The following is a 27,809-nucleotide window of genomic DNA, read 5'->3' as shown; positions in this document are numbered from 1 at the left end:
AAGCAGAGCTTATATTTATTCCTACCCCTTCCCCATGTCTATTACTGGTAATTCATTGACACTATAAGGGATATTTTGGGATATTTGAGGGAAAAAAGTTTTTTTTTGTTGCTGGGATCGGTTTGAGATGCTGCTCATAGAGAGGCTACCTGTGAGGGGCAGAAATAGCTTTCACACGTCATTACTTTGAGTATTTCATTGCGGCTTTCAAAAGTCTTCTGGTGAAGTCGCCAATGTGATGATGATGATGATGCCACGATTATCTATCTCTTTACACCGTACTCAGACTTTTGAGGTGTTGAATTAATAGGTGAGTCTTCAGTCTCACTGGCGTGGTAAGGCTCTGCAGTCGGCCGTGTTTGGCTCAGGAAAGGGCTTGTTTTCTTGACTCACTGTGACCTCTCTCTGCTTTTTTTCTGAGCCTTTCCATCTGTAAAAGGGCAGAGTATGTGTAACTCAATGCCACTTTTACACACTCTTTAGCAGATATTCTTAGCCTGGATCACTTCATTGGGACTTTTAATGAGGACGCACAAATGACAACCTGGCTACAAAACAATCCAATTAATATGATGCCAACGTTTGTATTAATTATGCAAACATTTACATTGTGATATTTTGTGTTTCACTGTTTTATAATTCCCTACGTAGCCATCTGTTAGGTTTGCGATATTAAAGTCAGGCATTCAAGTGCAAAAGTTGGAAGTTGAAGATGCCAAATCACTATCAAACATAACGTACAGTATGCGCTCAATGCTAACATAATGTACATGCTAAAAACTACTAGCCCTATTTTGTTGTACGGTAATCATTTATTGGTTAATTGGATCCAAACCCGACCGTGATAAGTGAATTTCCACAAAATCGGATTCCATGTTTATAAATGGAATATTTTCGTAGTTATGGCATGGAAAACCTGTTTCCAATCTTCTATTTACGTTTTTTTAACATTATTAAAGCCCTGTAGGCATGAACAGTGGTCTCCTTTACACTCGTATTACCCAATATAGTAGATACAATCAGAGAAAATAAGCCATTTAAAACATAAATAAAACTTGTGCTTGAGTGTGCCGCAGTACATGTATTCCGTGTGGAGGACAGGAAGTGACATTGAGGGTTCAGAGTTGAGTTTGTCGTGGGTTACGGCCGCAACACTAGCCCATGTTATTATTGTGATGATTATTATGTTGTTATTATTATTCCTGTATTAAAAAGCCTGTTGTTCCGACGATCAAGTCTGGTGCTTGTCTCACCGAACAAATGAATGGCTTATATTTGCATTTTAGTTCAGTAAGCAATTTTTATACTTGAAAATGCTTAATTTAGGAAAAACTATGTGCAATTTCCTTACATAAGAATTTTTTACATATAACAATAGGCCATATTTAACCATGAAACAGCAGGATTTATTCATTATTTTGTGTTATAAAAACCTTGATAGAGTGACACCCCAAAATTCAAACTGCCATGTGGCAGAGGTGACTGTATAACATCACGCCTTAATTAAACATTCTTTAGGTTTTGTAATCTGCAGTTGTGAACACTGTTGTTACCATAAATGCTAACGCTAACATAACACCAGAGAGTCAGAGGTAGGGAGGATCCATGAATATTACAGACTTGCAATCAATCTGGAAAGAACAGATATACTATATTCTGCGAGCTTAGTGTATTCTCCTTATGTTCTGGAGCTACTTAATTTCAGCTAGAATGACATGATGCGCTCATATGCTGCAGGGATGAACCTCTCCTTCCACTATTCATTGTCTCCAGGTTGTTAATAATGATATCGAGTTCTCTTGTTGACAGCCGAACACCTGCAACACGCCCGAGGTGTTATCACCGTTGGTGTCAAAGCTGCTGGCATGTGCTGACCATTTGACCCATCTCGCCTCCTCCTTCCTGTCAATGGTCAGGTGTAATATTATGAAATATTAATGGGTTATTCTCTGTGTGTAACAATCAGGGGTGCAATGACGTATTGCGTCTGCAGTGATGAGTTTATTTGTACGGTGGCGTGTATCAATACAGTGCTGCAGACCTCCTCCTGGGTGGCAATATGCTAGGAATCATTTGTGGAGTTGACATGTGAATGAATATTCTCAGCTATGCCTTTTCTATTGACGGTAACCACCCCCCCCTTTCCCCACTGTTTCTCCAGGGTTTGAGTTTCAAATATACAGAATTCTTCAACCCCACTTCCACAGTCGTGCTACAATTCTGATAGCAGTTGGGTCATTTTTTTCCAAATGAACACAAGCAGGAGTTGTTGTTAAATGCCATACGGCTTAAAGCTAAGAGGGATGCCAGAGAGTTCTTATTATTGCTTTTGTTGCAGCTTATTGCTCAATAGGCATGCGGTTCATAGTGTGAACAATGAGTGCGAGAAAGCCTTTTGGTTCTTTAGGCATTTTCAACCACTTTACTTCACTGGAAGTCACATTATTTAATGCACCATGTACAAACAAAAGAACATCAAAGGACTTTTATAAGACAATCAGGAACTGGGGCCTGTTGCACAAAAGCAGGATAAGTGATTAAGCTGGGATATCTTGGTTACCGTGGCTCAATTTATCCGCGATCTGTTGCACAAAAGTGGGATTGTAGACAGTGCAATATGTTATGACAAAACAGGGTTTCCGCTACATGTAATTGTAGTGTAAGTATATACGTAAGTATAAGGAAACTGAATGTGCACACTGATCCGGGATTGGTTTTACCTGGTTTGATGAATCTGTGTCTGCTCATCCTGGATTGGTCTTTGTGCCATCAATTAAGCCTAGACGCTCATGTATCGCATTGGTTGGACTCAGTTCAGTCTTTTATCCTAGATGTCTGAATTCTACTTTAGGGCTCTGGTCCTTAAACAATGAGGCAATCTGTTGCTTCTGTCCCTCACCAGCCAGGCAATGAAAGCCCGAGTATGACCCAAATCTTTCACTAGATGGCCGCTGGGGTCAGGATCTCACCTCTGACTCGAGTGACTCTTGCATTACTGACCCACAGTAAAGGTTAAATACCATCCACTTCCCCAACCGCTTGCAGTCTGTTAGGGTTGAGGAGGCAAGCAGACCAGTTGTCTTTGTGTAGAACTGAAATAGAACATGACCCGGATGGATGAGAAGCTCTTAAAACACCAATATTGACATCCAGTGTATGCACTTTCTAAAGTATGGTCACTCACATAATCAATCTGCTTGAGCTTTCCTTAATACCGTCCCCACAGACTAATGCAACCATTGACATACAGTATCTCACAAAAATGAGTACACCCCTCACATTTCAGCAACCATTTACTTAGAAAGTAAACCTGCATATACTCTAGAGTAGTCAGTGTACAGCTTCTGAAGCTGTATAGATTTACTATCCACTGAAAATGATTTGACACAGCCATTATTGTCCAAAAAGCTGGCAACACAAGTGAGTACACCTCTCAGTGAACTAGGCCCACTTCTATTCACCATGTACGTTAATGATCTCCCTTTTGTGTGTGAATCATGTGACATCTTAATGTACGCTGATGACACAGTAATCCTAGGTCATGGGAAGACGGCAGGGGAGGTTGAGACTAAGCTAACTGATGCAATGGTGAGAATTACATCCTGGCTAAATCAATGTTGTTTGCAGTTAAATGTTACGAAAACGGTCTGTATGTTTTTTTCAAGGATGAACAATTCAAACATGAATTCGGTCATTTCTGTCTCTGGTGAGAGGCTACAGGTTGTTACAGAATTTAAATATCTAGGACTACACATTGACTCGGATCTCAGCTTCAAAAATCACTTAAAGAAAGTCTGCAATAATGTCAAGTTTAGTATGTCAAATTTTAGATTTATCAGAGACTCTCTATCAATTGAAGCAGCCAAGATATACTTCTTCTCTATGATTATCTCTCACATCACATACTGTCTGATAAGTTGGTCTAATGCACACTCCACTGTAATGAAACTACTCGAATCATTATATAAACAAGCACTTAAAACACTGCATAAAAAACCTTTCAGATACCACCATTGCCATATTTTGAAGAAGTATAAATTGCTGAGCTGGGAAAATCTCATCAAATACAAAAACATCTGCTTGGTATATAAGATCTTGCATGGTTTGGCTCCTCCTCCACTATCCGGTTTCATAACATTTCGGTCCTCTGTTACCAGGGCCACCAGAGGTGCCACTAAAAAAGATTGCACAATCCCAATCAGGAAAACTACATTTAGCCAGGCTGTATTCTCATTTAGAGCATCCCATCAATGGAATACAGTACCACAATCAGTCAGAGAATCTTCATCATATCACTCTTTTAAACTCAATGCTAAGAATTGGCTTGTTGAATCGCAAAGATGTGTGCACTAGCAGTATCACTGGTACTATCCATTATTCTACGTGTGTCAGGTAGTGAACAAATTAAATGTAAATGGTAAGGTAGCCAATATGGCTGGCTTGCCGGTGTTTGTATTATAATTTTTCATTTTGGTTTTATTAATTTTATTATATACAGTAACTTGTACTGTGGGGATATGTAATGCTGACTGTATGTCTGTCTATGTCTGTTGTGTATGGTGTCTTTTTTGTTGTTTTGTTTTGTTGGGTCTATTACCATCTGGCAAAGGGACTGCCGATGAAAATTAGCCTTTCAGCTAACTCGGGTACATTTACTTTCTGTAAAGAAGTGTTGATTAATGTACACTGTCCCTTTTTAAAAATAAAGAATTTGAATATGTGAACATGTTCAAATTGCGTCCATGGTGTGAATATTTAGTGTGAACACCATTGTTATCTAGCACCGCCTTAATCCTCTTGGGCATGGAATTGACCAGAGCTTTCTCGGCAAACCGTGTGCCATCTTGGAGGTGTGTTTGGGCTCCCTATCATGTTTTGGTCCAGTTTTCCAAGGGATGGGAGCATGCTCTGTTTTACATTGTCACAGTACATATTGTAATTCACCAAGGTTACTTTCTATAGTATTGTCCCTTATATACTTATATATATATATACAGTAAGTATATTCTGTAATAAAAAATGGTTGCTGAATTGTGACAGGAGTACTTATTATTGTGAAAGGAGGAAGGAGGCCTCTATGTCCAAACATGAAGCTTCATGTCTAAATATGAAGAAGACTAAAGACTAGGCCATGCTAGTTGTTGGATAGTCACCCATGTTTTTATTCATGTGATTTGTTTTCAATAGGACTTTTGCTAAGTATTTCCCGGAAGGCATCGTGGGAATTACTGTACACGTTATGTATGTTAACCCCCTGCAACACAGCCTTGGGCGGGGAAATATGCAACATACATTACTCATTGAGCATGACTGCCAATTTGAAGGTCATGTTGCACAAAGAGAATGTCTTTGTTTTCTTATGTAAACAGTCACACCGGCATTGCACAATTTATTGAGCTCCAACAAAAGAGTCGTCAAAAACAAAAACAATGCACTGTTATCTCATTTTCTCTCATTAGGGATATTTTAGTGGTTATTACTGACTTAGTATTACCCTCTCCTATCAAATCTTCCCCTTCTGTGTTAATTATTGGTGCCAGAAGTGAATCACTTGTAAAGTACTTCAATCAAGATGACTGCACCACAATCAAATAGGATTATTTGAGATAACGAGGTGCACACCTTAGATGTGCTTAATTAGGTTTTATTGACGAGACGGTAACAATTGGTAAAACACTGCTAAGACAATCACCGAGGTGAAGACAACAGGGTGCTTACCACCTAATTGCACTCACCTTGCAGACACGCACAATACGTCAAGTCCAGTTCTATTCGTTAGGGAAGGATAATGGGTGTTTGATTAATTTTCTTTGATTGGGACTTAACAATCTCTTAATCTCTCATACTATTATAATCTTTTGATCTTTGTTGTCACAGTGTCTATTAAAGCGAAAGTAGGTTAACATGATGCTCGACTCTCATGTCCTTTTCAACTTAACACAGTGATACGTGAATAAGAAAGACCCCTGCCATGCTCCTCCAACCCCCTACAGGCTCCTCATCGCAATGTTGACGCTGAGACCAAGCTTCTGCAAATGAGGTGTTTCATTAGATGCTCAAGAAAAGAAAAAACATTTGTGTAAGCAGCGCAGATGAATGAATGAGTGCAGGCTGTACACTGCCCCTGAACACCTCACTCACGGCCCCCGGCAGGTATGAAATCACCGTCATCATTCATTCATGGAACTTTTTCTTTTATAAAACAATTACCCTGGGAGAGCTTTCAGACATTTTAAGCTTTCCTGTTTTTCTTGCAGCTGTAGGTATTTTAGTTTGAAAGAGTCACTGAAAAATACATGAGTCCATTAGGAAATACATGCTGTCTATCTTAATAAATATTGTACAACGACGTCACCTTTTCTCACAACCAGGTCAAGGTGCTTTGAAAATAATGAGGCTGACCTGAACATATTTGACACCGATATTCAAATCCATCCCCAAAAAAATGCAATATTAAAATGTAGTATAAAAAAAAAAAGTGGCTTTTTTTGGGATTGACAGTTACAATGCTCATTACCACCCCCTACAGGAAGAGAGTAGAACAGAACAGGGCAGCTATTTTAAGGGTTATTGTGTCATTTACAGTAATTTATCACTTCAACCACTTATCGTGGTTGAATGCAATATTTTTATACTTCTTCACTATTTTTATACTACTTCTCTATATTTCTCACTCAATTATTTTGAGATGAAAAAATCATAAAGACACAATGTACAAAACTTTCTTCCACGATGACCAGAAGCAGGCAGCGGTAGTTTGTAGCAACCGAATGGCTAAAAAAAGTCTCCTGCTTTGGCGTCGCTTTGAGCAGATGCCCACCGCGGCTCTACAGTGAGTCAACATCTCCAGGTGCAGAGCTGCTCATCAAGTTTGTTAGTTACACACTGTAATTGCTGTTCCTGTGTGTGGACGCAGTGCATACTCTGTATCTCTTTAACGGGGTAAAAAATGGTTTTATGAGGCGAGATGTAGCAGTGTGCCAGTTATTAACTACACAATACTATACTACATGTTCTCATGAGAATTGAATAGGAAATACTGCAGTTCAGATCTACAGTACGTTACATGATATAGCATGACTGGACCTTGCTTCAAATTCATGCACAAACCCAGACATGATGCGTTAAAAAACTTGGCGGGCATCCTGTGCTGGAAGCTCCATAAAAACATAGCATTATGCTAAAGCAGTTACATTTAAGGTGTTGGGACATATTTCATTAGTTCTAAACCTAAATCTTTCATCAATGTTGTAGTAAACATCTAAAACTAAAATCCAATTGAATTCTTGACAGATCCGCTTTCTTCAACTATACCAAATCCCAACTTAATTATGTTTTATTAAAAAGATTTATTTACATAATATTTTACATTTTCTTACAATTTCCTTTTTTATTTTGATTTTTTTGTTTATTTATTAAGATTATTAAGATTTCAAATCCCTATTTCTTTCATTAAAAAATATACTACATCTTATTGTTTAATAAAAAGAAAATTAAAAATGTATTTTAATGAAATGTTATTGCAATTTCCAATTTTTTTTTTACATTTTTTAAAACGACAAAGTTCCTTTCTATTTCATTTTTAAAATAATACACTTCTATTATTAGTATTATTTTACTTAATCATCTACGATGTATCGGTTGATTCATGTGCAATATAACTCAATGACACATTTTACGTGCTATATATATATATATATATATATATATATATATATATATATATATATACATATTTTTGAGGATTGGTGTCATGTGTGCATCATTTACACTTAATGCTGCATTTGTTACATCTGGCTCGTGGCTTTTAAAGTGATATTTATAAATGATAATCTTCATAAGCCATATACGTATATGTACATAATCACTCATCCATGACTAAATTTACATTTATTGTGAGCAGCTGCAGCACCGGTGTCAGGAGCAGGTCCATTACAATATGATGAAATGTCAATCTTTTGTTACATAACCGTTAGTAGCTTTTAAGCCTTTGATGAACATTAAAAAGCTCTACTCCTCATTGGAGGCTTGACCCACATTTTGTTGTATTATATCACTTATATAACATCAGAATTGTCCTTTTTTAAAATGTAGTTTGGCAAAGTAACACAGCTGCAGCTCGATGTGCACACGATGTTTCCATCTGGGCCTGTGCTTTCGTCTGGCGACTATAGGAGTGTATAATTAGGAGCTAAATGCTGCTTTAAGTCAGAATGTGGTCTGTGAGCATTTCCAAAGGACAACCAGTCTTGCGGTTTGTGGTTTTATCATCAAATGCAAATTGCAGCATTGAAGAGGAGTGGCACTGACTCATAGGCTTCATAATGTCCAGGAACTCTCATCCGCTAAAACGTTCAAGCGCTGCCATGCGTCTAAAGTAACATTCATGTTTTTTTTTCTCCCTCAGATATCCCACTGGCCACTAAAAACAAGATTCGGCCCAGTTATAATTTTGTAGACCCTCCTTATTTTGTGGAGGGGGTAAAATATCCAGCAAAGTCCAGAAGCCCCTGAGACCCCGATGTTGAAGACATGCCAACAACAAGGAAGTCAATGTTAGCTTATGGTGTAAAGAATGGCAAATGACCAAAACAAGTACATAAAACAAACATTCAACTGTATGCCCATAATAGGGAGGCTTTACGGCGAGCAGGGTAAATATTTTATGTATGTTTTTTTTAATCGTCCATGTGATGAAGTGTGATCTGGAAAGGAAAGGATCTGGAATATTTACCCCAAAAATCTCATCCTCGCTGACAGATGGGCCAACAGAGACTAATCAAAAGCTGGAAGTCGCCAAAAACGCTCAGGCGAGAATGTTTGTCTACGCCGTGCAGTTTCCTGGCAAAGTTTTTATTATTTGTGAGATTTAATTAGAGACGGATCAGGCCGTCAAACTGTCTGCTTTTAGGATGTCCTGTTACATGTTTAGGTAAATCACACATCCTGTATTCTATTGCAGTTTTTTGCAAATGCTCCAAATAATTCCCCAATTTAATTAACCACAGTCTGCTTTAGTTGCCGGGTACGTGGTCTGTCAACGCTAATTACACTCATCAGCAACATTCATGCTCACTGACAGTTTGCTTCTTACCTTTATTCCAACATTGGTTCTGATACTGCAGTGTTGTGCAATATAGATGTTAATAAATGACCATGTGGTCAAAGAAGGCGACATTTTCCTTACCACTTTCTAAGACACTTCAAATTATTATTCAAGTTTAAAATTATTATTATTATGTTATTGTTGTGCCTGTTGTGAGATAAATAATTGTAAAATATTAAAAGCCAGTCATTGGTAATCTCGTCTGGTGCGTGTTACGAGCGACACTCTTCCACTGTAGTGACCTTTGGTGTAGGTGCTGGATTAAGTTCACGGCCAGGGTGGAACTGTGTTGCCTGTGAACTGACTCCGACACCAATTTCATTGTCCATTGTCCTGGGGAGCCGTGTCATTACGTCACAGGGGTTACGCCTCCGATCAGCAAATAACAGGAAATGTCAAGTGTTTTTTTTATCACATTTTTAAATCAAAACACACAACTCACTACAGTCCTTGACACTGCACATTATTTGCAGGTAAAATATAAATATAAAGGTGCGAAAATGTAAAAATGAAGGTGCAAAATGCAAAACATTTTAACATAAAGATTGCACGTTGCTGACTTCGGATTTGTGGGGAGCTCGTAGCGAGGGAAGGATGACCAGCTCATCACCATTGTTTTTGGACAGAAAGATAAAAACATATTAAACCCTAACACGGTTGCACAATAATTGTTACTTCTTACATGACGGTCGGTTTACAATGAAACTAATTTGCTGCCGTATACTAATGAAAAGGGGAGGGTGGCGAGGCTTTCATTCATTCGACAATAGCAAGCTAGCATGCTAACGTTAACAGCAGGCTAGTATTTACACCCATAACTGTGCTGTGAACATTAAATTAAACAAATACAACTTACGGGAGTCCAGGCAGGTCGGACTTGTGCCTGAGTCTTCTTTTGTGATAGCCTCCTGGGAATTTTGGTGGTGTTCTGAGAAGTACAGCATTGTGGTATTTAACACACCAGCACCAGCAAGCTGGCACGCAGGTGTCTGTGGCCCAAAACTTTGTCGGTTTCCTCTAGAGTCTTTGGAGCATTTCCGGAGCATTTTCCATTGGTAGAGTTGCAATGCAATGTAAAAGATGGAGGTAAATTGCAGACTTTTTTTAGGTAACCCCGCCCACCTCATTATGGAAAGGGTTCGCTCGCTCGGCCCAGCAAGCTTTTAGAGCCAGAGTTGAAAAAAACGACAGCTTCAGGTCGAACCAATTGTGGAACCATGACAATGGAAAAGCAAAGGGGTATTTGTGGCCATTGTGGACTCCAGTTCAGCAGTGTCTTGTCTTGCCTTGAACTGTATTTGTATTTGAGTTCACTGAGAACATTTTTATGCATTGTGTTTAATTTAGGCAAAGAATATGTAAAATTTGCTTAAATATGCTTTTTTTTTTTTTACTAATAATAGGCTGTAGTCAACCATGAAACAGTGATCATTAATTAATTAATTGATTATTGAAAAAACGCGACTGAGGGAGAGATGTTCGAACCGCAATGGAGTGAGGGACGACTGTATATACATTTTGGAAATAACAGCCTCTCTCCAATTATTGCTCGTTTCCACCAAGTGGTACAGTTCAGTTCAGTACGGTTTCTAGTGTAAAAGCTCCTAAAATATCTGACCTGAACCTACTTTCAGACCTGTCCTACTTTTCAGTTGACAATTCTTTCTCATGACAGTAGATTGAATTGAATGGGAGGAAAACAAAAAGTGCCATTAAACAATACAGGCGAAGGAATCAAATACAAGGTTTTTTGTTTAGCATACTAGGCTGTGCGCTTTTTGTGTAAAGTAGTCTTTCTATGATGTCCCTTGTTTGTAGCGGCTAATTGGTTCCAGACCCGATCGCAATAAGTACATTTCCGCGATATATGATTCAATGTTAATAAATTTAAGATTTTTGTACTTAGAGCATAGAAAACTTGATTATGACTTTGTAAATGTGGTTTATAACATTATTAGAGCCATGTAGACATGAAATAGCATACCTTAAAGTCACCTTTACACTCCTATTTTTCATTGTTTACATCACATTGCACAACTCTTATGCTGCAGGGACTCGAGATGGCCGCTAGCTAGCGAGCCAAGAAGCCAAAAACGCACCATTTCTACACGGAAGTGTATTTCTCACTCTATGTCGGACATGCCATAGCTGACTTTGTTACTTCGTGCAGTTTTAAGGTAATTTAATGTAAGGTAATGTCCCATCAAAGTTCTGTGTCATTGCTGCCACCTAGTGACCAGAACACTATATGTCACTTATATCAGTTATATTTCAATATGCTTTGACTAATAATAGATCATAGTCTACCACGAAACAGTGATAATTAATTAATGAATTATTTCTGAAAAAAAAACGCAACATAGTGAGGGAGAGATCATCGAACCGTGATATTGCGAGGGACGACTATAAACTATATTAAGACTATTTAAGGCTCATTCCCCAAAGAGGAAACAACAGCAAAATCAAAATAAAAAATTCCAAAAGTTAGTCTCCCTTAATTCAACTAAAGCAAGTGAGGCCTCTAAATATTATTTTTTGGATAGTTTTATATAAGAGATTTCACACTGCTCTTCTGTGGCACATCTTGATAAAATACGACGATAATCACATGTTGATCTTGGAGCTGGTATTTAAACGTCAATACAGCTTTGGCTGTGTGTTACTCAGTTTTGTTTTCATTTAAATGATATTATTGGCCTGTACTTTGACTCTATTTCTAAGTTATTACACAAAACTAAGATTTATGATTCCGTATGGCCTATTCTTGGATCCGTTTAGATGTTTTGTTTCATGCCTTCTGACGAAAATCTACCATGCAAACAAGCGCCAGACTTTGACTCTCATATTCTCTGTTGGGAAGTTCAGGAAATGACTTTGGTCAACCACAAGTTGCTTGAAGAGCAAAGAAAAAAAAGTGACATATATTCAAGAATAAATACACAGCTGTTCCCAATCAGGACTCCTAGTATTGTATTTAGCGGCCTTAGAGTCCCTTCTTTAATGGAATATTTTCTTACCTTGTGTTTAATAAACATGTGTTGAATAATGAGCGTTTGTTGTACAAATAATTTTAGCGTTCCGTGACCAAATGACCCAACTTTGGTACAAATGCCTACTGGCTGTGATGGCGTGTGCTGTATACAGTAATGCTCACAGTCCTAAATCCAGCTCTCTCAATATTGCTCTTATAGAGCTCTGCAGTTTAAATCATCAAGCCACAGTTTGCGCAGTGAAATAGAAACTTGTGGTTTGTTCAAGTGGAGTTTGTATTCTAGCATCCCGGTGATGAAAAAACATTTATTTACACGGAGCGTTTTTTTTTTCTTCCAATTTTCGTTTGGCCGCGCTCTGAAAGGCACAAAAAGAATACTGTGTTTTTAAATGAAATACAGTAAATAAGAATGTGGATGTTTCTCCGTGTGAGCAACGTGTTTACACTGGTGGTTTGGACTGTGGCCAGAGGAGGAGGAAGACTTTTCAGAAATAATCATGTGGGGGGGGGGTTCTCCCGGTTGTAAATTATATGAGTGGTTTGCAAAGGAAGAAAGAATACAATTTTGGATTAGAATCAGAATCATAACCAGTTTTATTGGCCAGGTATGCTTATACAAACAAGGAATTTGACATCGGTTAAATTAGCTCTCAATGTACATATTCACAACACTTAAGAAAGAAAGAAATAATTTAAAGTAAGATTAAGATGTGCAAAGGGATTAATAATATAATGACAGTGCAATTCAAGTAAGTGGGTGTGTGATTAATAGTGATTAATAATAAAAAACAAAACAAAACAAAACAGTCTTTACATTTAAAAAAAGGATTTGCATTCATTGAGAGGTCTGCAGTGACAGTGTTCCCAGGGGCAGTTGTCGTAGTGACCCACCAGACCCAGTAGTATGGATTTGATCCCCTTCCAAACCCTCCTGCTTGCTTGACATTGACGTTCTCCTCCTCCCCAACATTTGCAATAAGAGAGACTGTGGTAATCATAAGATTAGATTCAGTTCCAGAATCCTCCTCGTCTCTCTTCCATATACCTCACAAACTTATTAAATGCATTTTAAAGACGTTGTGTGTGCTTGTGTGTGAGCGTGCGTGCATGCGCATGTTTGTGTATATATACTGTATATATATATGGCTGTTATTTATTTTATGAAATTTGTGGCGTAACTAACGCATACGCACCATGACAAGCCACGGCTCTCTGTTATAACGACAGACGGCGGCACGGTGCAGCATCCCCACAGATTTCCAGGCTCTTTTGTAACTTTAGTCTGACCTGAACACATCAACACTAGTGCAATTTCAATGTATCTCCAACTCCAAACAAACACATCTCTAGTCCATTCATCATTGCAACAACGCTTCCTCATTGTCACGCGACAGACCTCAAGATGCATTCACGGACACTCCAAGCATCACAACTACGTCTTCACTGTATTATGTGTGTATGTGTGGTCTAAATAAACACAAATGCAAAAAAACAATAGGTGGATATTCTTATCACTCACTTGCAGAAGGAGAATTTGCTGCATTTAAGTATGCTCAGAAATCCCAGAAAATTCACTTAAAACATGTGCAACTTCAATGATGTAGTGTCTTTGAATGCAACTCCTCATTGCTCATAATAACACAGTTAAAGTCTGATTCAGATATTCTGCTATTAAAGAAACCAGTGTTAGGTAAATAGAATAAAACAGAATGCATGCACCTGAAGATCGGATCGAGACATCCCTGGTATTCATTTTTGTATTTATATTTTATATTAGTTTATATTGAAATGACAGTTAAGATTGTTAGAACATTACTTTAAAAGAGTGCACATCCAGCTAACAAAGGATTTAAGATTTCAATTCTGGAACTTGCCTTTATTTCTGATCGGAAATATTTTGAAAAATCTGAATGCATTATTTCAAACATTTCCATTATATGGTTGCAATGGTTGCAATCTCTGGGGGAAAGATTAGTTGCTTGCCAATATCAACTAGCATCTTCCAATCCCAGACATGGCTAGCTGTCCAGTTTCTACATTGGTAGCTGGGTGTCCCTCTCGAACGAATGTTGGCACAGAGATGAAATTAGCAGCTCTCAAGGGCAGGGAGTTGATGGTGTTCCTCTTGCTTTCAAGGGCTGCTGCCAGACTCTTGGGGACCTGATTGTGCCTCCAGGTGTAGAGGCCTTGTGTGAGGCTGGTCCTACAACTGGTCAAGTTGTGTTGGAATTTGGGCAGAGGGCGCAGGTTGGATCCTCGCCTTACCACTGATGAAGGTTTTTTGGGGATAGGAGCACACCATATGTAGCTTTTATGATGAAGGTGATGTTTCTTGCTTCCATTTCCCAGAGCTGCCTCCAGGTGAGCTTTCTCTTCTCCACGCCTTCCCACCTCATCCATTGTCCCTGTTTGGCAAAAGAGACAGCCCTTACGCTTCTTTCAGCCTCCTCCTGACGGCGCACTTCCTCTACCACCATTTTCCTGCTTAGTGAGGCTAAAGCTTTGTGCCAAGTTGGTTTATTTTCATTGCAACACCAAATCCTTCTCTTCCCAGCTGGACATGTTCCACAGTGTTGTTGTGCGTCAGGGCTGATGTAGCATGCTGTACTGCGACCGATGATATCTATTTCTTTCCCGTTGACAGAGGTGGTGCAGCATTTCTGACGTTCTGCTCTCTGTAGTCCTTCAATGTCATCTGTAGTCTCACTTTAGAGCACTTGTATTCTTCAGTGAGGCTCGTGATAGGTAGTTCAAGGACTCCTTTGCCATAGATGCTGATGTTGGTCAGACAGCGTGGTACCCCAAGCCACTTCTTCACATACAAAGTTATGTTTTGCTCCATCTTTTCCACCTCTGTTATTGGGACCTCGTAGATCGTGAGTGGCCACATTATCCTAGGGAAAAGTCCGAAATGTCGACACCAGAGTTTGAGCTTCCCTGGCAGCAGTGTCTTGTTGATGGTGTCCAGACTGGTGGTGATGTCCTGCCTTAATACCTGCACCTGGTCTTTGTCCCTGAAGCTTGCATTGTACCATCAGCCCAGGCTTTTGACAAGTTGCTCAGACACCATCGGTGTTGGGTTGTCACCAGTGCAGAACCTCACGTTCATACCTTAAAGTCACCTTAACACTCCTATTTTTCATTGTTTACATCACATTGCACAACTCTTATGTTCACGTTCTCACTTGACAATTGAGATGCTTTGTGACTTATTCGGCTTGATTTTCATCCGAGCCCATCTGATGTTCTCCTGCAGCTTCCCAAGTAGTCGCCTGGTGCATGCTGCAGTAGTGGTCAACCTGGTCATGTCATCCATGAATGCTCAGATAGGTGGAAGGCGGGTTCCGTTTTTTGTTTGCTCACCTCCCACCACCAATCTAGAGGCCATGATGATTATTTCCGTGATGCCTATCATGATGCCTACTTCTAGACGCTGCCATAATGTTGTGTAGTCGGCTGTTGTTAAGCACAGTTGCAGGTCTTCAAAGTAGGCTTTCACTAGAGCAGCGATGGATAATGGAACATGGAAGAAGTTGAAAGATTTCCAGAGGAGGTTGTGGGGAAGTGATCCAAAGGCATTAGCCAAGTTGAGGAAGGTTACATGGAGGTCTCTTTTGTCCTTCTTAGCAGTTTGGATCTGGTGCCAGATCATACTGGTATGCTCCAAGCAACCAGAGAACCCTGGGATGCCGGCCTTCTGTATCGCTGTATCAATGTAGTTGTTCTTCTCCAGGTAGGTGGACAGTCTCTGTGCTATCACGATGAAAAAGATTTTCCCTTCAACGTTGAGACGGCAGATTGACTGATATCTGTTGAATCCTTCTCTTTGGGAATTAGCACACCTCCAGCCCTTCGCCACGCCTTGGGTATTATTCCCTTTTGCCATACTATTCTCATGAGTTTCCACAGATAGCGTAGAACACCTGGTGCGCTCTTATAAAGCTTATATGGCACTCCATTCGGTCCAGGGGCTGATACCGATTTTGCACGCTCTACTATGTTCTCTACTTCCTTCCATTTTGGAGGGCCAGTCTCCAGATGGAATTTTGGGAGGGTGAATAGGTGGGATATCATGTGGGATGACTAGTGGTTCGTGCCTTTTCATGTCATGGTGGGCCTTTTCCAAATGTTCTTCCAGTTCTTGCTTTGGAGTTTTGAGGGTTCCAATTTTTTCCTTAGCGAAGAGATCCTTTACAAACTTTAAAGGGTTTTTATAGAACCGTGTTCTTGTGTGTTCCTTCCTCTTTTGCAGTTTCTTCAAGTTCTCTGCTCTTCGTAAGGTCGGCAACCGAGATTTGATGTCTCTCTGGAGTAGTGTGAGACCATTTCTGGCTGCATCAGAGGCCTTCTTCCGCTGCTTTCTCAGCTGCTTTCTCTCGCTGATCAGTCTTTCGATGTCTTGCTGTCTCCTGAATTTGACTGGTGTCGGTGTTACTTTATTGCTTTTCCCCATGTTCACTCCTAAGCGTACTTCTCCATACTGGTATATTATGTCTCCCATCTTGTCCAACTTTTTCTCTGCTGTGCCCCCTTGTTGTTCCAGGATTTTTGTCATATCATTGTTGACTGTTTCCCACTCACTCTTTTCAACAGCTTTGGGTCACTTCGCCTCGAATGGCAGCCTCAGCCACTCGCTCTCTTGTTATGTGTGTCTTATACACTTTTTTAAACTTCATATGCCACACATTGGATTGGTTATAGCATCTTTAATGGACAAAATGTATCATCCTTCAATTATTTTAATGCGGCCCTTGGTGGGCAACGTTTGGAGACGTCTGCTGTAGACCATTTAGTACAGGGGGTCCCAATGAGGGCCAAATACAGAAAAATCAAAGGATGCCAAGGGCCACTTTGATATTTGACATATTTTTAAAATGTATAAAAAGGCAAGAAAAAATCAATTTAATTGTATTTCTACAATGTGCCGTGAGCCAATAATAAACGAGTCGAATGACTCTGTATCTCATTTAGAAATCTATCTACTGATGACTAATGCCCATCTACTGCCTGAGAGCTGATTTGTTCCCTTTCGAACTGGGGAAATAATCAATGACAAAGATAACATTTTTCAAATGAGCTCGTCTAGCCTGCATTGCTATAGTAAGCCGCCTGTGGAACATTTTATATTGACTTACGGTCAGCCAACAGGTAGCATCTATCCTTGTTTGCCTGTGGTTGGAGATGTTAGTCCGTGTGCGGTTGTTTACAGTGCACACAGTGTAAGCGTGTTCAGCTCCTCCACAGACTGGCCGTCTTTGTTTCCAGGCTGAAAATAGTCAAAAACGGAGGCGCGGCTGACGTATTGTGGTTTTGTGTGCAGCGAAGCTGCAGCGGCTCACTAAATTAGGTGCCGGGGTTTCACATTCATTCAGTTGCAATGGAAACAATGCTTGCTTACACTTTCATTCTTAAAATGTATCCTTGTCAGCAGCCTTTCAAGCTTCTTGTCTGCTTTTTGAAGATACTATACAGAAAAAGAAGGTTGGGACTGTGGATTTAAGCACACATTGTGCCACCACTTTTGTCTGTAGTTGTTAAAGAAGAATGTTATGCAACATCATTTTTGCACATGTGGAAACAATAAACTGAAGAATATGAAGAATAGTCTACCAAGGGTGATATTGCCCAAAATGAATTCCTCTGTCATGTCATCCTTCATGTGTACCTTCAGGGGCACCACCAGAAATTCTGTGCCCCATTGGGAAAAGAAATCACACTGGGCCCCCACCACACCACATCTCTACTTTGGGGTCCCTATCAGTCAGAGGCCCTTAGAATTGTCCTAGATTTTCACCCCAATACGGTGCCCCTGTGTGCCTCTGACAATATTTATTATAAAATAGAAATGCTACACAGTGGATACAGTTTTCCAGCAGGAAATCATAGAAACCTCATTAATCCATTCCAGGGTGAAACTGTCACCATCATAAAATCTACATTTACTGTACATGCAATGTTTGAAGTCACATTTAACAGTGATAAGTACATTTACATTTTACATTTACATACTAGTCATTAGTAGGGGTGTCACAAGAGACTCGTTCACAAGGCAAGATGATACATAAGATTGGGCCTACAAGAGCAAGATGAGACAAGATTTTAACATTGTACAAAGTACAATGAAAAATATATGACAATAAATTCTATAATACAATCTAGGAAGTTCATTTTTACCACATTACACATGCCCCGCCTCCACCCATTGAGACAAAGAGACTATACGACTGATAAAAGGGCTCACTCCGTTCATGCCGTCGGTCTGTGGAGCAAAGGTGACAAAGTGCTGAAGCCAGTGCAGAGTGAACTCCCTTCCTGCTTGTTTGGAAGTGTGCAATGAGGAAAACAGACACGCATGCAAGAGACGATGTCTTTTGTCAAATCGAAAACCCCGCCTGGAGGGCCTATGTCAATATCAAAAAGTCAATGTCAATAATAAAACTAACATAAAAGCATGTTGGAAATAAAGATTTTGTCCCTTGTTGTGTGCGGTTAAAGCTGAAGTTGTGCATTTAACCACAACAACTGTTCTTCAAAGGGGTTATCCCCCGACATGAAAGAGAAGACTGAAATAAAAATACAGCTTTGACATGGACAGTATGGCCAAAGTTAAATTTAATCGGACCTTTTATCCAGGCCGCCTTGTCGCTGCAATTGTTCTGTGGTTTGTGCTACACTACAGGTCCGTTTTGTATGTTTAATTCTATAATGTTCCTTGCAAGGCGTATTTCACGTAGGGCAACCAACAAAGGGTGATTATGTCAACGTAATGTGGGGCAGTGCCCTGCTAGATCCAAGAGATTGAGCTATGGCATAAAACACAAATTTAGCTTACTGTGCAGTGATTAAATTGCCATGCTAATGTGTATAAATAATCCTTATGGTGCTGTCTTTAATTTCCTTTGTCTGACAATTTGCATGCCGGAAAATCTGCCTAGCAACTTGAAACAGTGCACGAGCAAGAAATAAATAGAAGAAGAGTAGTTGTGTTTCTCCACCTTGTTGCTATTGCGAGCTAACCTAAATTTGATTCCTTGTAGCCAACTTTACATTAAACCCCCTAGAATGCTGTTGGAAGAGAAAGGTGTGAGAAAAGAACGCCATTGGCAGTATTGTAGTTATTGTAGTATGCTAATTACCCTAGGGGGTTGGTGCCACACTTGTTTTCTCAAATAAAAGCACAAATATATATATTTTTTAAATCACAGGAAACAGCAAAGTCTGGCACATAATTGTTTTAACTTTTTCAGCTTTAAATGTATTCTGGGAACCAAGCTTACTAAAATGTGTAATGTATTGCCAAAATGTGTTATACCATTTTGTAACGTCGTTTTCGATAATGTAGTACAGTCGTCCCTCGTTTAACGCGGCTAATTGGTTCCAGACCCGACCCCGATACAAAAGACTCACACGTTAGCATTGACAGCGTACTTCCTGGTGGCTGTTGTGTCAACAATGTAACGTTACTGACACCTTGAGACCAGTGTAGAATACTACTCTTCTGCCGCTGTTTATGGTTAAGGAGAGACTCATGACGCACTTCAATCACTTCATTAACAAGCAGAGAATACATGAAGTGAATATTCGCACAGGAGCTGCTCAGCCATTGTCTACCCTGCTAACCTGCTGCTAGCACTCAGCTAACAGTCAACTCTACCTAGCCTACGTCACACACGTCACTTCCCAGACCCCGCTTCTTAAAAGTGCACACAAGTCACAGATACTGTATTATACTTCATATCACTTCACATCTCACAACACGTCTTTTGAATGCCTTATATTTGTATTTTGGTTATTTTAGCCATTTTTAAGCTTGAAAATGCTTAATTTAGGCAATGAATACATAAAATTTGCTTGGATAGGCTTTATACTGTATATACTTTTATATATAACAAACTTTATTCAAACGCAAAACAGCAATAACTTATTTTTTAATACATTTTTGAAAAACCACGATAGCGTGAGGGCACGATGTTCGAACCGCAATGCAGCGAGGGACGACTGTACTTCAAAACTCATGTCACTGCTTTTCGTTCATTGGACTTAATTTGTTTTGTTTTATTTTTCTTGCAGGCACATGCAGACGATGTTCTCACTAAAGAGGAGCAGATAGCGCTGCTGTTCAAAGCCAAGCGCAAGTGTGAAAGCCTCATCAAGTCGAGGCACAAAGTTCCCGGTGAGTAGTAGTAAAGGAGGTCCTCGGTTTCTGAAAAAGTTCCAACGTCAAGTTTTAGTGTAAGCGGGAACTTGTAACTACTGTAAATCACTCACACAGTACACAGAACACATTATCACTTCGTAGGAGCAGATCCTTTCACATGTTCAGGATTCAATCTCTTTCCTTGATGAGGGTCATGTGCGTCATAACCACTGTGGATACCGCCTGTAGTAGTGACATTTTCATTTTGCACAAAATGTAAATGTGATGTAATGAGATGCAGTGACCATCAGCAGGAAGTCACTGTTTAATCCGTCTATCCAGCAGTGTGTCAACGATGTTTAGCGTGGGAGTTTCCTCTTGTTCTCTTCAAAAACAAATTTATTTAAACCCAAATAGGTTACGCATAGCTCACAAAATTGATTACACTTGATTAGTTTTCCCCTACAGTGATTATCCTGTGGCTTTATTGACTTGCAAATGTCTCAGGCTTTCAGAGACTGAGGGATATGGAGACATTTTATGCAGCTAAATGGTTTTATTGGGCCGAGCAGGCTTTGCTATCGGTTATGCTTCCAGATCAGGCATTCGAATGGGGGCGAAGACTTGTGAGGACATTCAGCAAGTGGCATATAGCAAATGCAGGAAATGTGCCAGGGACTGTGTTTATGTACAAAGAAATCAATGAACACAAACAAGGTCCTCTAGGGACATTGAAGACCAAATAGCAGCAGCTTGTTGACGACGCACATTGTAGCACATGAACTGAAAGCACTTGATTATATGTTAATATTATAATATTATAGTTTCCATTCACTTTAATTATGTCACATTTGTTCGAAAGTAGTGATAAGAAAGCAGGTGAACACGATCAACTTGTCTACACACCTGAAACACAACCATCGTTTTTAGTTTTCCCAACTGGGAAAAAAAACTACCGACAGCCAACGCTTACTGAGGCATTTGGTCGGCAAAGTAAATATAAACAAAATAGCGCAAAATGGTGGGCACTCACAGAGAGTTTCGCTCACGACATTTCAAAAGAAATGCAACCATTGAATACATTTGAAAAGCCAACATTTCGGAAAACATTACAAATGTTTGACAGTTCAAATTCTGTGTCAAGCTAATGTGTCAAGCAATGTGGCTCACATAGGTACACTATACTTGAGTACAATCTAGTTGTTCAAGTGTCAATTACACCTCTCATGACAATAATGAAAAAAATGTCTCAAAAAAGTTGTCGATAATATCCATTATCAACGATAATATGCAGCACAATTATTGATCAGCAAAATTTTATATCGTGACAGGCCTAATCGGGGGGCTGCCTACAGCCAGAGCTGTTATTCACAATGTTTTTGACCCTGTGCTAGAAGAATATCACTATTGGCCTACCGGTCTATTTTTCAGCAAGGCCGTTAATGTAATTGTTGAGTGTGGATGCTGCAGTCTTTTATAGCCAATAAGCCAGGCCACTAAAGCAGCATTACGTGAAAACTTGACTTTGTGTTTCCTTGTAGTTGTCTGCGGTTCTGCCTGGGTGCCATTATTTGTATATTTATGGATGCCTAAAAGAACATGGTAATCCAGCCTCATTGTGGTTTTCTGTCACTTGATTGTTTACAAGGATATTTGGGATTATCACAGCCAAACCGATATTATTTCCCTCTTGTTCCAAGTGAATTGTGGTTGTGATGATTTGGCCCGTGTAAATGAAACGTGCAATTAAGAGTGTTTGCTTCCAGGAAGCGAACACAAAAGCTTTTGTCTGTCCCCTGTGGTGTTTCCAATTCTGGTTTTGATGACTAGCCAAGAATTTAGAAAATATGGCTGTCAGGTCTCTTATTTATTTATTTCAGAGTGTATTTAAGAGGACGGCCAGAGATGCTTATGCATAGCAGAGTGGCCAATGAAAGCATTAGCTTGCGTTTGTGTGTCTGTTGCTCATCGGACCATCATCCCGCATAATCCGTCCTGACGGGTCAGTGTGACTGCAAGGCTTAGTGTCACACTTCAGCAGCTCCCTCCCAGCACATTTGGACTGTTACGTCATTCATTTACGACAAAAAAAAAATTCTGCATTTTAAAGAAATGCATCAGCTAGAGTTGAATCAATGAGTGATTGTAAATATGTATCTTTGGACTGGTCAGACAATAGAGCTCATTTAAAGACATTACATAAAGCTATGGAAGAAAGGATGCAATTTTTGAAATTAAGTCTGCATGCAATGCAACCTTTTGCGCTTTGAATGGAACTTTACTTCTATTAAGATGCTTTTGTGCTGTTCACTGACCTCTTTCTGCGAGGTTACTCATGCTTGTTCAGTCTTCTCCGGTTAAAGAGCCCGTGATTAAGTTTACCTGATTAATGAAACATACGTTCCCAGTGTTGTTGGCTTTGCATGGATGGATAAGCGCATAACGTATGTTCCCATTTCTGCTTGGTTAAAGTCCCCTTTTTTTCTTTTAATGGCCCATTAGGATTTTGCATCCTAGCATACTCGTGTCTGAGAGTGCTCCTCTCAAAGGCTCTTGCTGGTTTACAAAAAACTGCAACATTCCTCATTAAAATAAAAACAACTTCAGATATATAGCATTTTAACACTTCAATATATAAACTAAATGTATTTAATATTAAGATGTTCTATTTTTATATAATTAAATACATTTTTATTAAACATAAGGCCAATTGAATATATAATTAAAATCTGAATAATGAAAACAATAATTTATTGAATTGTTAATTAATTAATTAAATGGTGGAATATAATCTGAAATACAGTAGTTATATTAAACCTACAGAAAGCATTCCATTTGAGGGCAAACCCATGAGTGTTGGTTTAAAATTATTGTAGTTTTCCATCCAAACTGATCTGAAACAATTTAATGGCAGATGAAGTTTGAATTAAACGGAAGTTCGTTTTTAGTGATTTGTAGGGGTGTCACAAGATCTTGCAGGATTATAACATGACAACATTTCTTGTTCAGAAAAAAAAATGTCTCGTGGGCACGAGGCCTAGGACTATAATTAATTGATCACACAATAAATAAAAATGAACTTGATAATTTTGCTGGCTTCAATACATTGCCACGTGCATGCGTGTCTGTTTTTCTTGTCTCTCGCCAGCAAACAGGCAGGAAGAGGCTTCATTCCGTGCATTGGTTTCAGCATCTTGCAACGGCATGAACGGAGTGAGACCTTGTCAGTCATAGAATCTCTTTGTCTTGGTGGGTGGCGGCGGGGTCAGTAGCATACACACAGAGTGCAGAAGAGTGTAACAAAGTAAAAATTAAATTAGTATACTGCAATATTGTCATCTATTTTTAAATATTTTTTCATTGTACTTTTCTTTGTCTCGTTCTCGTAGACCCAATTTTGTGTATCGTCTTATCTCATGAACTGAGTGTCTCCTGACACCCCAAGTATAAAAATCCAAATTGTACAGTGATCATTAGCACCTTGCTGTGATGTGGGCTAAAAGGGTGGTGGTAACTGTTGAGCGGTGTAGTCTTGTGGAAGCTTTTTTGATGATCCGTGTTAAAGTGTTTGGACTGAAGAAGCGGTGAGTGAGGAATTTGCGGGCATATTGGACTGGTGTTTTTAACAGCTTTGAACGTAAGTTAACATAAGGTGTGGTGTTCCCTTTTCACTGCTACGTAGTGCTGTTACCTTGAATGTGTGGAACACCCAGAGAATTGTGTTAGTCAGCAATTTCTTGGGCTATTTTGGGGGGCACTTGCAGAGGCACTATGCATGTCAAAACTGCAGTTTTCTTACAAAAAGACAAGGTATAATGCTCCTTAGGTGCACTTGTGGCTGACTTGTTTAGCTTCACTTGAGGGGCAAAATTTTAAAAACAGCTTTAAGTATGATGAAAGGTCCTTCCTTCATCCCTCTGTACTGTTTTTATGTAATTCCACCAGCAAATAAACAATCACTGCTGAAAATACAACCTCCTTGGCGGAGGTAAAAACCAGTGTTAAAGCTGAACAAACTGTGGACACGTGACCCTGCAACACTCGCTGCTTCAGTTCAACATTCTAACTTCATATGTTTTTTGTTATTTGTGCTTAAAATACACATGCGAGACAAGGTTCTCTTTGAGGGGAAACACGCTGAGGTTGGCATGGGGGAGGACAGTAGAGGGATGTGGGATTGATGCCCCAGACATCGCTGGGTGAAAAATAGCTCAGACCCCAAGATTGTGGTCTGTGCGTTGAATAACATCATCAAGAAAACGTGAAGTCTATGTTTTGACATCTGCAGGTCATAATTAAGATAAGCTGTGGCGAGAGAGAGAGAGAAGCCCATTTGCATCTCTAACACCAGACTTCCCTTGTAGCTTCTTTTTAGTTTAAATTGTGGTCAAGTCATTTATAGAAAAGCATACCAATATATGTATGTCTGTGTGTCATTAAGGCATGTTGGTGTGTAGGTGGTCCCATAGTAACAGCTCTGGATGTGTGGTCGGCTGGGGGTGGTTGCACCAGGAATCTGTCAGCTCTTTCATTCTGGTGACAAGCAAATACAAACCATGTCGCTTTTGTACGTCCGATTGCAGCAATGAGAACCTGATGGATCCACTGGAGAGAAAGTGTTGTTTCAGTTTTATGCATAGCTGGTTATTAGTGGCCAGTAAAGCTGGGCAGATGCTTTTAATAATACTACAACGCAAATGCCAAACCATATGGGAGGTTCTTGCCCGGAATCTGGGGAGGGGGGGGACGACATTGCTAATGCTATGCAGTTAAAAATAAGTGCAAGTACCACTAGTCTCCTCACTACTGTTGAGGTGCCCTTGAGCAAAGCACCTAACCCTGTCAAACTCAGCTCTGGGACTAGTCAGTCTAGGATACTCCCGCCAGCGGGCAGTACATGGCTTGAGAGGGGACAGACAGAGAGAAAAGACTGACAGCAGAAGACAACAGCAACAAAAACATGACATGTTTGATTGAGCCTAATTTAAGAGGGCACAGATAGAGAGAGAGAGAAATACCCAAGACAATACCTGCTCGAATCTGATTGGAGAACCTGGGGATAGATGGAGAGGAAATCAATAACAACTAGTGTACATCATCACCTACAAATGTTTGGTTTCGCTTAGAGGAAAAAAGAAACAGCACAAGCCAACAGCTACAATAACTAGGGCTAACTATTGCAGCCTTCGATATCGGCTGATACTGATATGAATCCGATATATCAGCACAAATCGAGGAAAAGCACACATACATACTTTTATTTCTTATTTTGTGGTGTGGAATGTTAGAAAAGGCTTGATGAAGTGATATTACTCAAACAGAGAAGAATAATCAGCAACAGTAGGTATGAGAAAAATGGACCCATTTACTTCTTTAAGCATCTGGTAGGGCTGGGTGATTAATTGAAAAATAACCCAAACCGACATTTAGAACTTCTAATTGACGTAAAACTGCCTTGTTCACAGTTCAGTAGTTTCAGTAGTTGTGTTTGGAAGACCAGAGTTGAATTCAGGCTTCATCTTTTGAGATTTGGCAAACGACAATGTAATCCAACTATATTTACACTGACTTAAAACAATAAATCAAGTAGAGAAAAATACTAAATGAGATAAATTACATTGGTATACGATACGATACCCCCCCCTCAGGTGGTACAGGGTCGTCAAACGGTGGCTGCTTAAGTGCAAATGTTGCAGCGGGCATCCCTCATGACTGAGGGCCCTCGTCTGTGTGGTAACAGCTGGGTTTTTCAACAGGACAATGCTGAAGTTCACAATGCTCGCTTGACCAAGGACTTCTTCAGGGAGAATAACATCACTCTTTTGGACCATCCTGCATGTTCCCCTCATTTAAATCCCATAGAGAACATTTGGGGATGGATGGTAAGGGAAGTTTATAAAAATGGCCATCATTTCCAGACAGTTTGGTTCCCTTCAAGAAGCCATCTTCACCACTTGGAGCAATGTTCCCACTAGCCTCCTGGAAACACTCGCATCAAGCATGCCCAAAGCAATTTTTGAAGTGATTAACAAGAACAGTGGAGCTACTCATTACTGAGTCTTACTGAGAACATTTTAATTGTTGTTTTCAATAAATTACTTTTTCAAAGTGCTTTTTGTCTCACTCCCCCTTCTTGCTTTTGCATATTGTAGCTCAACTTAAAACCTCATTAGGACCAAATGTGCAAAATGCAAATTCTAGCAATTTTTCAACTGGTCTTAAGATTTTGATTGGTTTGGTTTAATTTAACAGGGAACAGACAGGGGAAAAATACAACAAAAAGCAACAACAACTGCAAGTGCTATTGCTTGGTTTAGCTTTATTTAAGTTTGGTTACATACAGTACAAACTGGGGAAAAAAAACACATTACTATTCCACAGCATGCTTAGAATGCCACAATTGTAAGTCCTAATTATAGGACAATGGATGGAAAGTGGACAAACATGTGTGCTCTCCACTTGACCCGCAGACCAATTTCTTTTTCTGTACATTTCTGACGAGACTAACCTGCTTTGCTTAATTACATACAATGTAAAACACACTGCTGCTTTTGTACATGGCCCAAAAAAACATACAATCCAGTACGTGATACTATGTTGCTCTGCTTTATGTCTCCATAGGTGGCCACTGTGCACCAGAATGGGATGGCATTGTGTGCTGGCCTGAGGGGGCTTCAGGAAAGCTGGTGTCCACCGCATGCCCAGAGTACATCTATGACTTCAATCATAGAGGTAGACGTTTGGCCTTGGAGAACCATTTAGCAGCCAGAAGCTCATTGGCTTCAAATGCTTCATATGTTTAATTGCACAGTTGCAATTAAAGCAATGTACAGTGGTGTGAAAAAGTGTTTGTCCCCTTCCTAATATCTTATTTTTTTGCATGTTTGTCACACTTAAATGTTTCAGGTCATTAAACAAATTTAAATAATAGTCAATGACCACACAATTGAACAGACAGTTTTTAAATGACACTTTTTATTATTAAGGGAGAAAAAAATACAAACCTACATAGCCTTGTGTGAAAAAGACCCCTCAACAACACTAGTACGGACTGACAAGCTGTATTCGTTTTATGCTCGTACTCGCAAAAATGCATTATCCGCAACGGATACTCGCGGTGTCAGATTACATCTGGTGTAAAAGTAACGCCGCATTTGAGAAAAACATCATACCAACAGTAAAATATGGTGGTGGTAGTGTGATGGTCTGGGGCTGTTTTGCCGCTTCGGGACCTGGAAGACTTGCTGTGATAAATAGAACCATGAATTCTGCTGTCTACCAAAAAATCCTGAAGGAGAATGTGCGGCCATCTGTTCTTGACCTCAAGCTGAACATGGGTTCTGCAGCAGGACAATGATCCAAAACACACTCGTCCACCTCTGAATGGCTGAAGAAAAACAAACTGAAGACTTTGGAGTGGCCTCGTCAAAGTCCTGACCTGAATCCTATTGAGATGCTGTGGCATGACCTTAAAAGGTGGTTCATGCTGGAAAACCCTCCAATGTGGCTGAATTACAACAATTCTGCAAAGATGAGTGGGTTTATGGGGCAATTCTGCTGAATGAATGAAGTAG

General features: G+C 39.7%; 1 protein-coding gene across 1 annotated transcript in view; it reads left to right on the top strand.

Moving 5' to 3' along the window:
• Positions 1-27,809, top strand: part of pth1r (parathyroid hormone 1 receptor) — a 64,634-nt gene that overhangs the window by 8,269 nt on the left and 28,556 nt on the right. Inside the window, exons 2-3 of the mRNA XM_054768696.1 lie at positions 20,169-20,271; positions 26,857-26,967. Coding sequence (XP_054624671.1) covers positions 20,169-20,271; positions 26,857-26,967 — 214 coding nt within the window. The remainder of the gene's footprint in view (positions 1-20,168; positions 20,272-26,856; positions 26,968-27,809) is intronic.

Source organism: Dunckerocampus dactyliophorus, chromosome 2, assembly GCF_027744805.1.
Source record: "Dunckerocampus dactyliophorus isolate RoL2022-P2 chromosome 2, RoL_Ddac_1.1, whole genome shotgun sequence".
NCBI classification, from domain to species: Eukaryota; Metazoa; Chordata; class Actinopteri; order Syngnathiformes; family Syngnathidae; genus Dunckerocampus; species Dunckerocampus dactyliophorus.
The sequence above is the reverse complement of the archived record's forward strand: the minus strand, read 5'-3'. Positions and strand labels throughout refer to the sequence as shown.